This window comes from Lissotriton helveticus, chromosome 12 (assembly GCF_964261635.1).
Source record: "Lissotriton helveticus chromosome 12, aLisHel1.1, whole genome shotgun sequence".
In the NCBI taxonomy this organism is placed as follows: Eukaryota; Metazoa; Chordata; class Amphibia; order Caudata; family Salamandridae; genus Lissotriton; species Lissotriton helveticus.
The window spans coordinates 305162666-305179688 of record NC_136073.1 but is presented as its reverse complement, the minus strand read 5'-3'; the positions used below and the strand labels follow the sequence as shown (position 1 = coordinate 305179688).

Below are 17023 nucleotides of genomic sequence, written 5' to 3'. Positions count from 1 at the left end.
TTGAAAGGGCTGCCTTAGGGGTGACCTATAGGTCTTAAGTGTAGTGACATCAGATATAAGAAAACATTTATCAGTCGTAAGTGGTGCTAACACCAGCTTACACAGCTGTGATGCCAGGGCTAAAGTCACAGTTTATGGGTCGCATACTACATGCTGCAGCCCATGGGAGACCCCTGGGGTGCCTATGCCCTGGGTACCTTAGTCCCATATATTGGGGACTTATAGGGGTACACCAGTAGCCAAAAAAAGTGGGGGTAACCATGAAAACAGATCCTACTTTCCTACAGCTGGCATTCCTCTTATAAAACCAGATCTTGATAATGCTCATCAGCACATTTTATTACCTCCAAATATACGCCCCTTTTGAGTAATTAGACTTTATTAGATGTCCCTGTTCCCCAATATTCATAACAATAAACACAGAAGCCATTGGCAATCATGTGGAGATGGAGGAATGTTTTTATGTTTCATATGTTTGAGCATTATTACCAACATGGGGAATGTGCATTTTACTGGCTTTGATTAACTAGGCCTCAATTGAGGCCCTAACACCGTCTTGTTCAAAATGGATGTCTCCCCCTTCACATTTCATTGATCATTATTTCCGCAGCATGCAGTCAAGCAGTCATGTTTATTTCTAATGATTTTGTTCTTGCTGTTCTTGGAGAAAGCTTTCAACACAGACACAGAAAGTAAATGTTTTCAAGGTCCTTTCGCTAGCTCACTGTACCCAATTCATTCATATTAGCTTGCCATTGTTCACGTAACTGTTTTCTCCTGCTATCTCCGGATGACATTAGCATAGAGTGGGCACAATAAATATTCATGTCGTGGGATAGTGCTTATGTGCTAAGGCCATATGCCTTTTTATAAAGTTGTGCTCTGATTTGCGGAGAATCCAATACTTTTGTTCACAACATGATGAACTGAAATTAAAGCCCTATCTGGGGTTTAGAGAATAACACAATATCATCAGCATAGGCCAGATACGGTATACTGCGCTGCCCCATTTATGTACGATCTAGTGGTAAAAACATGTGCAAGATATAGAGAAAATAACAGAGGGACTAGCATTCATCGTTGTTTTAATCCATCTTCTGTTGTAATCCTTTGAATCAAACCTCTTTTATCACTTTCTTTAACCTGCACCCGAGTATCAGAATACAACTCCATAATTAAATTCAGTTGAGTATTATCAATCCTCAAACCTGCTTGCTTTGCCACAATACGTTTCAATCTACCTTATGAATGCATTTGAATAGTTTATAAAGCAGGCAAACCATTTTTTGTTTTTGGTAACAAAGGAGTTTTTTACCAAACAGTTTAAAACAACAATGTTATCCATTCTTAAACACCCTGATGTAAAACCAATTAATGAGGATGATTTATCGCAAAGGCATTCTGCCCAGTCTGCCAATTTCATTGATAATACTGTACTATATATTTCACCATGAGCATCAAGTAACGCAATCATGTTATAACTGATGTGTTCTCTTTTGAGAGCCTATTTACTAAGGGATTGTAAAATAGAACCTTTCCACGATGCAGGAATATTACCATAACTAAAAAGTAAAGTAAAGTAGACCGGTTTACTACATTACTCTTGAATATAGCATTCAGGTCTTGAAAAATCATAAAAATTTTAATAGACCTGCAATTCAGAAATTGAATTATCTACTTGACCAAACTAATTTACTTGACCCGTAAATTAATCTCAAATTGTGTGATACGAGGCAAATATTTTACTTTGCAGAGCCACCTTTTTTTTTATTATCACATTTGAGAGAGCATTCAAATATGTGAGCTCTGCTGTACAATAAAACCTATTTTGTTTGATTAAATAGACTAAACACTTTGTCGATGTATAACAAGAATCTACTTACATATAGGGTACTCATGATCAATGGCTTGTCTCTTAGTTCATTAAAAGTATTGCCATCAGGGCAGGGGCAGGAGTGTTTCTCAGTTCATGTTTAAAACCCCACTTTTAATAAATATATTACTAAAGCAGAATGTGGTAGCCCACAGTCATTTACAGACAGTAAATTTTCCATGGAAATGTTCAAAATCTTTCCCATTAGCATGCAGTTTTACTGATAAAACTATATAGTGTGTAGACAATAATCTATGAAAATTAGTTTTAGTAAGCATATTTATCATTTGAACATTACCAAGTAAAGTGTTCTTATTTGTTTTCAACCTATTAAAAATGTTTTTTCATCACACACAATTACAAAAATTGGGCTTTCATAACTACTGAAATATATTTTGAATTGTTTGTACAGTTCACGTATTAGCTATTTAAATGTGTGTTAGTAAAAAACTGCCACCCTACAGCCTTGCATGTCACCCTCTTTGTATAGCAAGTCGGATAGTTCACTTTTAAAAATCCTGGAACTCTGCAGTCAAAGAAAGAAAAGTAATTGTAACAAGATGCAAACAGACTTCTGACATCTGTCTCTATACACAGAGGAAATGTGACAAGATAAAAATAAGATTTAAAGGCATCTTTATTGCTCCATTACTTTCTGAGTGAACAGAAAGATTTCTGGAGGCCTTGGTGCTTGAGATCCATTAGGGCCAGGGGCACAAGACATTTTAAGCTGAGAAATAATCCAGTATTTCAACAAAGATTTGAGCCTGTGACCTTCAGATAACACACACATCTCTGCATTTTGCGCTTATCAAACTGTCCTACATTAGAGGTAGTTTTTGTCTTCTGAAAGAAATGTGGAGTTACATTTCATATATCTAGTTTAATTTCTTGCCTCAACTTAACCATAGGGGAAACTAGTTGGTTTTCCCATTGACCGCAATGTTACATTTTCACTGTATTATTTAGAATGTATTTTCTATGGCTTATGAAATTAATAACTCTGGGTGTATGTATTCAATTCCGTCTGTTTTGGTGTCTAAATTAAGATACCAATACATTTTATATTTATAAATTGGTGTCGTATTTCTCTTGAGTCGTGTCAATTATTTATCGTCCATGTTGGTACTCTGAAATGCTTAAGACGTGTTTCTCTAGTAAAGCTTGACTGCTATTTGCCATTCTACCAGGACTGAGCTAGGAATTTATTAGTGTGAATCCGAGGACCCCTCTTTAGGGTATTGTGATAGTTGTACATGGGGAGGACTAACTCACCCACCACCTAATACTCCACTTTCCTGCACAGACTACCTGCCCAATTCAAACAACAGTAATAAATGCAATAAGCTGCTTTGCTGGTTTGTAGATATCCGATTAAATTATCTCAAACAGTTGCCATATAGATAAGCATTCCCCTGATTGTGGGTCACGACCCACTAGTGGGTCACCGGCTGATCTTTAGTGAGAGGTGAAAGTCCAACCAATAAATAAAGATGCCTTCAAATTCTGTTTTTATCTCATCTCATTTGCTCTGCTTCAATTGCAGGGGTCAAATGTGAAACTTTGTCTTCTGACAAAATTGATGCTTATTTTTATATCATAGGGATTGCTTTTTACAAACTCCTCTAAATTTGTAAGCAAAGGGAATTATGTGGCAAATCGTGCTAGGGGTACAGGTAGTGTAAAAGGAAGGCTTTGGGATGCAATTTTTTGTAACACAACCAAATGTAAATACCTGTAAATGTACTCTATACATTCAGCAATTAGGATAGCAAAAATAAAGCAAATGTTTTTGTAATTCTGTAGTGTGATGGACACAGATTTTAATAGGATCAAAACAGATCAAGGCTCTTTATCCCGTGGTGCACACATGATAAATATTCACTGAAACCGGATTTACACACATCATTTGTGTGCAGTATAGGTTTTTTGGTAAAACTATATTTCTGTGCAAATTTAGTGGCCATTTCATAGGAACATTTGCTGTCTGAAAATTACTGTGTACTACCACTCGATGCTTTAGTTACATTAAAAAATAGCTGTTCCTGTGCATAGATTGTGCTGATATGAAATATCCCCAGCTATTTCAACTTACAGGTAACTTGTGTTGTTTGTTGCCTGCTGGGGTGTACACATTGAGGTACAAACAGTCTTCAGAAACATCAAAGGTTGGCGTTTTTGCTTTCCACAATTTCTTCAGCATTTCTAACGGCTGCAACATTTGTAAGCACCTACAATAGAAACATATAATCAATCATATAGAAATTAGATTTAATAAAATAGCACAATATATTTATGCAATATCTTGTCAGGCTGCATGCTATTTTAACGGAAGGGTTGGCATTTCGAGGCAAGGTTGTATAATACATCCTTTTTTAGCCAGTTTCATACAATTCAACTCACTTATATATGAGCTGTAAATAAACAATATATTTATTTAGACCTGAAACCATCTTTGTTCTCTTAACCCGTTCGCTGCTGCCGTCGGCCGTTGGACATCGCGCGAGCTACCTCCCTGGTGCTGGGCACATCCAACGGCCTACGCGACCGCACCCGTTTCTTCGAACGTTCAGCACTGGCGCTGAACGTTCGAAGCAGCAAACGGGTTAATTTAAGATACTTTGTCATGAGCAAATGCAATAAGTAGAGAAGCAATGTCTATATTTGGAAACATTCAATTGAACCTGAGTGTGTAACATAGTGCTAAAGTTTTCAACAAAGTGTGTAATAAAAATCTTTTCATTTTAACTTTACATTATTTACACATGGCTAGTGGTTTTAATAGTGCTTCCAAATAGTTATTGAAAGATTTACAAAAAAAATGTATCAGCCATGTCTCATTCTTTTTGCTTCACTATATGTCAAAGCACAGCAACAAAACACAATAAGAGCACAACTCGGGCCCTCATGCACAACATCAAACCTTTATTCACATAGGCCTCATGAGAGAGAGAGATACACTTTTTCATCCAAGCATTCCGAAAGAGTAGGGAGCAACCTGATATCAGCAAATGCACTTCAGCATCTCCTTGGAGGCATGAAACACTTTGTGAATGCTATTACAGTACAGCACAATGGGCACAAGTCTGTGGATACACATGTCTGGGAGGTGAAATTGTTATGTGATTCAGTATAGCAAACATTTAGTACAATCATTTTCATCAGTCAGTTATCTCAATTGGCAATCCAGCCCCTTGGACACAGTAAACAACAGTTTTACTGATGAGCACATGACCAATGTATCAGTTAAGAGGTTTAATTTGACATGTAATGATATTGCTAGTGTTGGTAGATCAACTAAAGAATAGGATGCCGTTGGATTCTGTTTTGGTAATTCACCCAATCCCTCCGCTCAGTACTATGCTCTAGTCCTATCGTAGCACTCGGATTGATTCCAAGTTAGATAATCCTAGTACAGAGTAAATCAACACACATAGTTGCTTCACAAAAGCCTACATAGGAGGTATCAGGAGAGTTTCAACTTTTTTCTGCATCCATTCTCCATTTAACACAGAAGATGCTCACTCTTGCCTTCAAGCACCTGATCCATGCAGTGTCATGCCCGTCTATAGATCCTGGATATGCCTGAAGAGCCTAATGGTAATTGAACTTTGCTAACACTTCTGGTAGGTTACAATCTATTGGACACATATTACAAGCAAACAGACTAGGATCTACATGTAGGACTGCCTGGCTGGTGTTATTAAATAGTGCACAATTGAACCCTTTCTGGTCCTTCCTGTGGAAGATGAACAACAATGATATGTTTTTGAAAATCCTGAAAAAAGCGACAGATACCACACAATCAGTTGGTGAGGAATTTATGGAGGCTTAATTATAGAATCACATTAAACCTGCTCAGACAATGTGACACTAACATCGTATCATTTAGGATACTGAAGTAAAGCGTCCATGCAACAAACCCTTTTGGGGCACGTAACTATCATAGGGGCAGGAGAACATCCCAGGATTGTGTAGCAGTGGACCGGGCGCTCATGGCCATTGTTTTGTTTGGAAAAGTAAGGTGCAGGATCATGGCCCATGCTTTGGAATACTAATATTCTGGAGATCAAAACATTTTCGGTCTACATCATCTTCTGGTTCAACCAATCTAGTGTTTCTGTGCAGCTAAGAGCACAACCTTTAGTTTTTTCAAATGGACCGCAAGGTAATCTCTAAGGAGAAAGCTTTTATAGGATGAAGATTAATATTTGAAAAGAAAGTGTGGTAAAGGGGCAACAAATTACATGAGAACAATTTAAAAGGAGAATGGTTTAAATATATGCAGCAAATACAGGCAAAGACCATTTCAGAGGTTCTGACATTGATAGTCTCACTGTTTTAAAGGAAAACAAAATCACACATTAACCTGATCATTAACATGTGCATATTTAAACATGAACTTAATTTCTTTATAGATTTGGGTTGGTTTCCTGCCCAGGTTAGTTTGCAGAAAAAAAGCATTAAATAATGTTATGAACATTCTTATCACTTTGCACTCATGCATAATAACTGGCAGTCCCTTTTGTTGAAAACTTGCAGGTTACAGACAATGCAACTACACAATATGTGGCATACAAGTATTTTATGTTTTTCTAAGCCCTGTGTCATTCCCATACATTCTTTACTAACTTCACATACTTTTTTGTTTTCCTGTATTTTTGTTAAATGTTTTCACTTACTTTGCCCATTTAAAACCTACTCTGCCCTAATCTACTTCAAAACAAGAGTGTAACAATGACCTGTGCCACAGGGGGTCCACAACCCTTCAGGGGCCTCCGACTCTCAATGGAGACCAATTCAGCCAAAGGTCAATGAATATCTGTGAGATATGGGAGACTCATGGGCCCCTCTTCACATTCTGCAGGAAAGTTCCATCAGTTTGTTTTGTGCTACTGATGATATGTTCCACATAAATTGTTACAGGCCTTCCCTTTCCCCTCATCTGCTATCAGCTACTCTCCTTTAATGCCTGTGGTACATATGTATTGTGTTGAATGCACACATCGAAACATACAAATATAGTGAGTTTAGAAACCTATACCTGGGTACAGAAACTACCTATTGTAGTGTGAGAAGTCATGGGATTCTTTGTGGGTGCTTACTTTAGGATTTTCTTTTTTTTTTGTGAAAACTTTTTATTATTATTTCATTGTCAAGAATTTGCATACATCAATAAACATCAATCGTCTCCATTGGCAATAAATCAGTACATTACACGGTTCACTGCGTACATGACAAGTTGTCGTAATACGTTTCCAGTTGCTTAGCAGATGACCTCCATCGCACCGCTCCCCCCCCTACCACCAGATTTGAGTTGTATTAGACACTTAACTTAAGGTCTCTTCCAAGTTCAAGAGCTATCTTCAGGGGTTGATGATGCATGCGGAGGTTCACAAATCTTTCCCCGGGATTCATTCCACTTCCCCCATATTCTGGACCATTTTTTGGGACAGCCCCTGTGGGTATAAACCGCTCTTTCAGCTACCACAGCGGTATCCATGTCATTTTCCCATTGCACCCGTGTGGGCACTACCCCGGATCCCCAGTTCTTGGCTATATTTCGCTTAGCAATTGCCATCCCGAGCGTTGCCCAAGTCTGTAGTCCCAGGTTAAGGTCCGTAGGTTTCCAGATATTTAGTAGGCAACACCAGGGGTCTCGCTGGACCTCTACCTCACCCACCTCCGAGATCTCATTTAATACGTGCTCCCAATAGGTTTGTATTTTAAGACATTCCCATATTATATGAAAGCATGTTCCGATTTGTCTGCATCCCCTAAGGCAGAGTGGATCGAGCGTATGCCCGAGTTTATGTAGCGTGGTGCGAGGGTAATATATGCGATGTAGCACTTTGAGTTGCACTAGTTTTAGCCGAGATGGGATCGCTGCCTCTCTGGCCAGCGCCAGCGTGTCCATCCAGTCCGAGTCCTCTATGTCTCCTAACTCTACTTGCCACTTGCTTTGCAAGACTACCATAGGGTCCGGGAGATTATTGACTAACTTACGGTATGTTTGTGATATGGCTTTTTTATCCATGTAGTCTGTGAGGAGTCTATCTTCAAGGGGTGAAGAGTCAGCTAATTTGGTGCCTACGGGGATAGCACTCTGGAGGGCGTGTCTGATTTGGATATTACGGTATAGCTCAGTGTCTGCCGTCCCATATTTCTCTTGTAGAGCTGCGAATGTAATGATTTCTCCCCTCACCCACAGATCACCGATTTTCGTAATGCCTATAAGGTCCCATTGCCGGAACCCCTTAGTGTTTGCCAGGGTGCCCAGTCAGCATGTCTCCCAGAGCGGGTTGGCCAATGTGAGCACTCCCTCCCATCCCAGAGCTCTCTGTGCGGTGTGCCAAATTTTGATTGTGTGGGCCGTGGGGCCGGTGAGTGCGTGCCGTCTTTTGTTAGTGTAAAGGGCCTTCATCAAGTGGTCTACCGGTAGTACACTTCTGTCTAATCTGTATGCTAGGTCGTCCTGTGGGGCGTGTAACCACTGATTAATGATCAACAATTGTGCAGCCCAATAATATAATTTAATGCTTGGCAAGGCTATTCCCCTGTCATACCAACTACGTATCAATTTAGATTGTGCTATACGGGCTGGTTTCCCATCCCATAGTAAGGAGGAGATTTCTGGGTCAATTGCTTTGAAATATGAAAGAGGGACCGGGAAAGGGGTATTCTGGAGCGCATAAAGGAACCTAGGGAGTGCAAGAATTTTGAAGAGTGCTGCCTTTCCCAGAAGCGTCAGTGGCAGGGACCTCAAATGTGTAACGTCCAATCTAAGTCTTTTCAGGGGTTTCAGTAGGTTTTCTTCCATAAATACAGAGTCTTGTGGTGTGACATATATTCCTAAGTATTTAAACCCCCTGGTCACTATCTGTAATATACAGTCAGGGGGAAGCGTTGGTACTGGGCCGTGCAATAGGTATAGCAGTGATTTCGTCCAATTTATAGGGTACCCTGATACTGTTCCATATGCCGTGAGGACGTCCAGTAGGTCATCCGCATAAAGGGAGATTCGGTCCTCCCAGTCTGCCTCCCATGTTATCCCACGGATCAAGGGCGCAGTGCGAATCCACGTCGCAAGCGGTTCCAATAGTAGCGCGAAGAGGAGCGGGGACAGCGGGCAACCTTGCCTCGTCCCTCGTCCCAGAGTGATCTCCCTTGATATAGGACCATTAGCTACTACTTGGGCTAGGGGAACTGTGTACAGTAGTTTGATCCACCCGCAGAATTCGGGGCCGAAACCCATCTTACAGAGCACTGCGAATAGGAACGGCCATTCCACGAGGTCGAACGCCATCGTAGCGTCTAATGAGAGAATGGCCGCATCTTCCTGGAGCAGTTGAGTACGGGCCAGTAAACCGTTAAGACGTCGTAAGTTAAGGGAGGTGTTTGGTCGAGGCATGAAGCCCGACTGGTCGGGGTGCACTAATGTCGTAAGGTGAGGTTGCAGTCGGAGCGCCAGTGTTTTTGCCAATATCTTTGCGTCTGCATTCATTAGGGATATTGGACGATACGAAGAGGACTGCTCTGGAGGCTTCCCGGGTTTCGTGTATTGCCACGATTGTAGCTAATCTTTGGTCTCTGGGTAGTGTCCCTTGCGTTAGACAGTCAGTATATATGTGAAATAGGTGGGGGGTGATCTTGTTTGTAACCTTTTTGTAGAGCTCTACCGGTAGGCCATTAGGTCCCATTGCCTTTCCCGTGTGAATCGCCGCCAGCGCCTTTCCCACTTCTTCCGCCGTTAAGTCTGTTTCAAGTGTGTGCATGTCTTCTAACGGTAGTGTGGTCAGTGGTATGTCGTGGAGAAATTGCATGCAGTCCTCTACTGTCACTGTGCCTCTTGGTGTGTACACCTTTTCATAGTAGGTTGCCAATTCCTCCACTATAAGTCAGGGTTCTGTGGTGGTTGTACCGTCCGCCAGTGTTAATTGGGCGATTCATCTATCCGCCTTTTCACTTCTCTCCAGCCATGCGAGCATTTTCCCCGTCTTGTCCCCTAGCTCATAAACTTTATGTAAATTGTCCATGTGCCTAGCTTTTGCCACATCCTCTGCGTAGGCTCTGTATTCTTGAGGTGCTAGTGTCAGAGTTTGTGCAGTGGTGTCAGTGGGATTCATGACGTGGGCCTTCCCCGCCTGCTGCACTGCTGCTTCTAGGAAGTCAAGGTTGTGTCTGTGCTCCCTTTTGTGCCGGGTAATAGTCGAGATGGCTTGCCCCCTGATTATTGATTTGTACGCCTCCCAGAGAATGCAAGGTGAGTCTACGGTCGATGCGCCTCTGGGCTGGTCGCCCCCCTGCTCCTCTCTGCGCCTGCCACTGCAGCCTCTGCTTACCTGCTGACAGAGTTCCTTCGCCGATGCCGCCAGCAGCGCCCAAGCCGCCGCTGGGCCGCCCGCTCTGCCGGTCCCGTTCCCGCGCCTCCTGCCTGCGGCCCCGCCCCCCGCCACACGATTGGTTAACCCCTTCCCGCCTCCCAGCGGACCCGCCCTCCCTGCTCCCCTCTTAAGGGGACCTCGCCTGCTTCTAGGGAGCGACCACTGCGCCTCTGGCCTGGTCGCCCCCCTGCTCCTCTCCGCGCCTGCCACTGCAGCCCCTGCTTACCTGCTGACAGAGTTCCTTCGCCGACGCCGCCAGCAGCGCCCCAGCCGCCGCTGGGCCGCCCGCTCTGCCGGTCCCGTTCCCGCGCCTCCTGCCTGCGGCCCCGCCCCCCCGCCACACGATTGGTTAACCCCTTCCCGCCTCCCTGCTCCCCTCTTATGACGCCCCCTCAGCGACCGCGCAGCGGACGCGCGCAGCGGGAGCACCGATTGAGCGCCGAAGGTGCGCCAAAGGTAAGCCTGTCTGCGCCCGTCCGCGCCTGGACCGCGCCCAGTGCCAGGACCCCTGGCCCCCGCAGACCCCAGCCCACCCGCCAGACGTACAACGCCGCCACCCTCAACGCACTCAACGCCGGCCGAACCCCTGGATGCTACCGAGCCACCCCGAGACGCACCCACGGACCCTTCATCTGCCAGGCCTGCAAGTTCTCCTGCACCCGGACCTGCACTGCACCAGCACCCACCAAGCCGAACTCCAGCAGCAGCCACCTGAAGTGCATCCTGCTCAACACCCGCTCCGTCCACAGACACGCCGTCGAGCTCTGGAACCTGCTCGACACCACAGCCCCAGACGTCGCCTTCCTCACGGAAACCTGGATGAACGCCTCCTCAGCACCCGACATCGCCATCGCCATCCCGGACGGCTACAAGATCATCCGGAGAGACCGCGTCAACCAGACAGGAGGAGGCATCGCCATCATTCACAGGAACACCATCCGCATCACGACCAACACCGACGACACCATCGCACCTGCCGAACACCTGCACTTCCAGATCCACGTCAACCCCAAGACCACCCTCAGAGGCACCCTCATCTACAGACCCCCGGGACCACGCACACAATTCAGCGAGGACATCGCCGACTTCATCAGCCCGCTCGCCCTCCCCTCAGCCGACTACATCCTCCTCGGGGACCTCAACTTCCACCTGGAGAACAACGACGACCGCAACACCACCACCGTGCTGGAAAACCTCGCAAACCTGGGACTCAAGCAACTGGTGACCATCCCCACCCACCTCGCCGGACACACACTCGACGCCGTCTTCTCATCCAGCAAAGACATCACCTTCAGCCACGCCACAGGACTCCACTGGACGGACCACAGCTGCGTCCACTTCACCTTCAGAAGAACGACGACCCACCACCACCAGCAACAGGTTGCCCGAAGAAGCTGGAACAAGATCACAGCCGACCAGCTCGCCGCTTCCCTGAGTCAGCACCCTCCCGCCAGCTCAGCGAACCCCAGCCAGGCCGCTGACAACCTCACGAAGTGGATCAGCAACTGCGCGGACGAACTCGCCCCTCTGAGGACTCCGCCCAGCAGACCCGGCAGCAAGAAAGCCCCATGGTTCACCGACGAACTCAAGAGCTCCAAGAAGAACTGCCGAGCCCTCGAGAAAGTCTGGAGAAGGGAACCAACACCGGACAACATGACCACCCTCAAGCTTGCCACTCGGAAGCACCACCAACTGATCCGCGCCACCAAGAAAACTGCATTCAAGGACCGACTGGACAACAACGCACACAACTGCAAGGAACTCTTCAACATCGTGAAAGAGCTCTCCAACCCCAACGCCGGAAACAACGACATCACCCCATCGCAAGACCTCTGCAACTCCCTCGCCTCCTACTTCCACAACAAGATCGCAGACATACACAACAGCTTCAGCAGTCAACCATCGCACACAACGACCGCAGCAACGCCACCCACCACCACCCTCAGAGCCTGGACTCCAATCAGCACCGATGACACCGTCCGCATGATGAACTCCATCCACTCCGGATCTCCGACCGACCCCTGCCCTCACCACGTCTTCAACAAGGCCGACGCTGTCATCGCACCCCACCTGCGGGACATCATCAACACCTCCTTCGACACCGCCACCTTCCCGGAGAGCTGGAAGCACGCCGAACTCAGCGCTCTACTAAAGAAACCAACAGCGGACCCCACCGAACTCAAGAACTACCGCCCCATCTCGCTCCTCCCGTTTCCAGCCAAAGTCATCGAGAAGATCGTCAACAAACAGCTGGCCGCCTTCCTCGAGACGAATGGATCCCTCGACCCCTCACAGTCTGGCTTCCGAGCCAACCACAGCACCGAGACCGCCCTCATCGCTGCCACCGATGACATCCGAGCCCTGATGGACAACGGAGAAACAGCGGCCCTCATCCTCCTAGACCTCTCCGCGGCATTCGACACTGTCTGCCACCGCACCCTAGTGCAGCGCCTCAGCAACGTCGGAATTCAAGAGAAGGCACTGGAATGGATCGTCTCCTTCCTCGACGGAAGAACACAGAGAGTCCGTCTACCACCGTACAAGTCAGAGGCCACCGAAGTCATCTGCGGTGTCCCTCAAGGATCCTCGCTGAGCCCCACCCTCTTCAACGTCTACATGAGCCCCCTCGCGCCCATCGCACGCCAACACAACCTGAACATCATCTCCTACGCCGATGACACCTAGCTGATCCTCTCACTGACCAACGACCCCGCCGCTTCCAGAGCCAACCTTCACGAAGGGATGAAAGATGTAGCCGAATGGATGACGACCAGCCGCCTGAAACTGAACTCAGACAAGACGGAAGTCCTCATCCTGGGCTCCTCGCCCTCCGCCTGGGATGACTCCTGGTGGCCCCCCGCCCTGGGCACCGCACCCACACCGACAGACCACGCACGCAACCTGGGCTTCATCCTGGACTCCTCCCTCTCCATGACCAGACAAGTCAACGCCGTCTCCTCGTCATGCTTCAACATCCTGCGCATGCTACGAAAGATCTTCCGGTGGATCCCCACCGAGACCAGGAAGACGGTCACCCAGGCCCTCGTCACCAGCCAACTGGACTACGGCAACGCCCTCTACGCCGGAACCACCGCCAAGCTCCAGAAGAGACTCCAGCGGATCCAGAACGCCTCAGCCAGACTCATCCTCGACATCCCCCGACGCAGCCACATCTCCGGACATCTGAGAGACCTGCACTGGCTCCCCGTCAACAAGAGAATCACCTTCCGTCTCCTCACCCACGCACACAAAGCCCTACACGACCAAGGCCCGAGCTACCTCAACAACCGCATCAACTTCTACGCTCCCAAACGCCACCTACGATCAGCCAGTCACGCCCTCGCCGCCGTCCCCCGCATCCGAAGATCGACAACAGGAGGAAGGTCCTTCTCCCACCTGGCCGCCAAGACCCGGAACTCCCTCCCGACCGACCTGCGCCTGACCCAAGACCACCTTTCCTTCAGGAAGAAGCTCAAGACCTGGCTGTTCGAGCAGTAGCAGCACCCCCTCCCCCCAAGCGCCTTGAGACCCTCCGGGTAAGTAGTGCGCTATATAAATGTCCATGATTGATTGATTGATTGATGTATTTTCCGTAAAGTAGTGTTCAATGGATGTTATCAATGCCTTGGCTATCTTGTGATTCTTTAGGTAGCCTGGGTATAACGGGTAGAGTCTCTGCCTTCTAGGGAGTTGTGTAGTGTTGGTAAGTTGAATTGGGGAGTGGTCTGAAATCCCTCTCTGTAAGTGTTCAATAACCGTTATTCTTTCCGGAGCTATCGCTAATGTCAGTATGTTATCTATGAAGGAGAGACTGTTATGTGCTCCTGAATAAAAGGTGTATTGGTGCTCGGTAGGGTGTTTAAGTCTCCAGATATCCGTCAGTCCCATAGCGTCCAGGAATTCCCTAGGGGCTTGGTTGGATCGCCTCCCTGGGCGGTTTACGGGCTATGGCCGTGTCAATCACAGTATTCAGGTCTCCCCCTATGATCAGTTCTCCCTCGGGTAGATCTAGCAGGTGATTCCCAAGGTCTTGGAAGGCTGTCTGGTGGAGTGTCGGGGGGATATAGACTGAGACCATGTTGTAGATGCGTCCCTCCCATTGGAAGGTGATTGCAGTGAAACGCCCCTGTTCGTCCATCCAAATTTCTTTGATGACCGTGGAGAGCTCTTATGTATGAGGACACCAACCCCTCGAGATCCAGAGGAGAACTCCGCATGTGCGGCCATTTTGAACCCCCACCGGTTTCATGCTTTACAAGCCATTCCCGTCAAATGTGTTTCTTGGATTAGAACCACCGTGGGGGCCTTCCGCTTTAGATATTGCAGAACCAGTCCCTTTTAATCTTGTGCCCCAACCCGTTCACATTCCATGAGATGACAATCAGGGGGGGGGGAGATCAATCGTGGCGTCTGGGAGCTATTCTCCTGTATCTCACGTCCTAGCATAGTGTGTGTGGTGTGACTTCAGCCATATAACTGCGCTTCCTGTCTTAGTCAATTCAAAGTATAGGCCATGTACAGAAGTGCATTCTACCGTTGCTAAACATTGCCCTGTACGTGTATAAACTGTCAGTGTAAATGTCAGTAATATTCCAAGGGGAGACTGTGGAACTTTAACCTCCAAATCTAACCATTACAACTTTGCAATAAACAAAATCCCTACCCCCCACCCTGCCTCCCGGCGGATCCAGAACCGTCCACCTCCCCAACTGAGCAGAGCGCTTACATTCCCTTACAAACTGCAGAACTTGTGAGGGTGAGACTGCTGTGACCCTTGTGGAGCCCCCCTCTACAATATCATCCAGACAGTGCTGCTTACGTTCGGTAGCTCCTACCTGTTGGAGTTCTCATTTCTCATTCCGGCATTACCTGCCGTAGTTTCCGGCAGTCCTCGTGTTCACTGTTTCAACCCGCCCCACTCTGCAGCGCCTTACTATGAGTCACATTCAAGGTCCATTGCAACGCATCAGAAATGTTTGTTGGAGCCTGTTAAACAGCAGTCTAGAACGGATCTGTACTTGAATTTCTCCTACCGGCATCAGTTCTCTGTGTGTCGCCTTTCTCCACCGGAAATTGTTGCGCGTCGCATCTCGGTTCCTGGGTCCTGTAGCCGGTAGCCAGCCCTCCAGCCAGTCTCTTGCGCCCCCTGGTGACTCAAAAAACCACTTTTTTCCTTCCGATTCCACACGCAGTCTTGCTGGAAAAATCATAGAGTATTTAATTTCCCTGGTGCGGAGGTCTTTCTTCACCTCTGTGAAACGTCGTCGTTGTTGTGCTACTGCCGCTGTGTAGTCAGGGTAGAAGGTGACTTCTGAATATTCAATTTTTATCGGTGGGGCGACTCGGGCACCCTGCAAGATGGCTTCGCGGTCGCGAAAATTTAAAATGCGTGTCAAGATCGGACGTGGTGGATTCCCCGGGTACGGTTTGCCTCCCGGCACTCGGTGGGCCCGCTCTACCGAGAAATAGTTAGAGAGTCCTCTCGGTTGGAGCTGGTTTTGGATAAGATCTTCCACGAAGAGGTCTAGAGCTGGACCCCCTGCTGTCTCCGGCACCCCGACCAGGCGTACATTATTGCGTCGGGATCTACCTTCTTGCTCGTCCAGCTTTGTCTTTAGTAGGGTATTATCTTCTTCTAATTTTCACACTTTGGTCTGTAGCTCCGCCGTGTCCGCCGTGTCTGCCGAGAGTCCTGTCGTCGTTTTTTCCACATCGTCCAAGCGATTCGACATTTTGGCGAGGTCTGCGCGCATGAGAGAGATGTCGGTGGAGATTGTGCCCATGGAGGACTGCATTGTCTTCAAAGCCGCCATTACATCCTGGAGTGTGATCTCTTCAGCATTACCAGGGTTGTCAGCCGGGCGGGCTGATGGTTGCGGCGCGTTTCCCTTATCAGAGTCTATAGCATCTTTGGTGTATGCCTATTTATCGATCGAACCTGCTGCATTCTTGACCCCCTTCCGCCCACCCGACTGGAACCAGGACCAAGGGATCGCAACCAGCTCCCTCCCAATAGGCCCCGTGGTGTTCGTACTTTCGCTCTGCTGGAGGGCCCTTTAAGTTATCAAGGTGTCCCGGGTCTCCTTGCCACAAGCGCTATGTGGCCACACCTCCGCCCCGTCCAGATGAAATGATGGGGGCCTCTCGGTAGCCCCACCCGGACTCCTCACTAGTTCTGAGCGCATGGCAGTGCAGGTCGCAATGGCTATGTGGTACCCACCACTATCTGTGCGCAGTGTCTCTCCAGACCTTTGCGGGGTACCTGTTGCTAGTCAGCAGGACAGTTCGCGGGCGCCGCCCTCTCTCACCCGGCCTCATGACCCTGGAGCTCCACCGGCCACCGAATGGATATCGCGCCGCTGGCAAGGCGCAAGCTTGGGCCCCGATCCACCGCTCCCCTCGTCGGGTCGTTGCTGTCACTTCCGGCGATTTCTTTGCCGCATCCGCCGGCTCACCCCGGGCTCCGTCCGTACTTTAGGCCCCGGCTTCAGCAGGCCTGCCAGGCCGCGATTCGCGTGGCAGTGTAGCGCTGCATCTGGGGGGAGTACCGCGATGCAGGTAGGACCGTTGGGTGGCGGATGCACTCCCGCTCATGGATTCAGGCTGCAGCACTGTCGTTTGTCAGGAGAAATGGGCGGATATCGTGGGGAAAGCTCTGCAGGTCACAGAGCTCCGTTAAGCGGCAGCCATCTTGGCTGGTCGCTAGCCATGCCCCTCTACTTTCAGCATTGTTGGAAGAAAAGGAGTAAGTACAGATACCTGCTTT

At 47.9% G+C, this 17023-nt stretch overlaps 1 protein-coding gene across 4 annotated transcripts in view; it reads right to left on the bottom strand.

The window, feature by feature from the left end:
- The window catches only part of LOC144797772 (fatty acyl-CoA hydrolase precursor, medium chain-like), a 300448-nt gene that overhangs the window by 223773 nt on the left and 59652 nt on the right, over positions 1–17023 (bottom strand). For all 4 annotated transcript variants that reach the window (XM_078668531.1, XM_078668532.1, XM_078668534.1 and 1 more), the window contains exon 4: positions 3969–4104. In XM_078668531.1, the coding sequence (XP_078524657.1) occupies positions 3969–4104 (136 nt within the window). The remainder of the gene's footprint in view (positions 1–3968; positions 4105–17023) is intronic.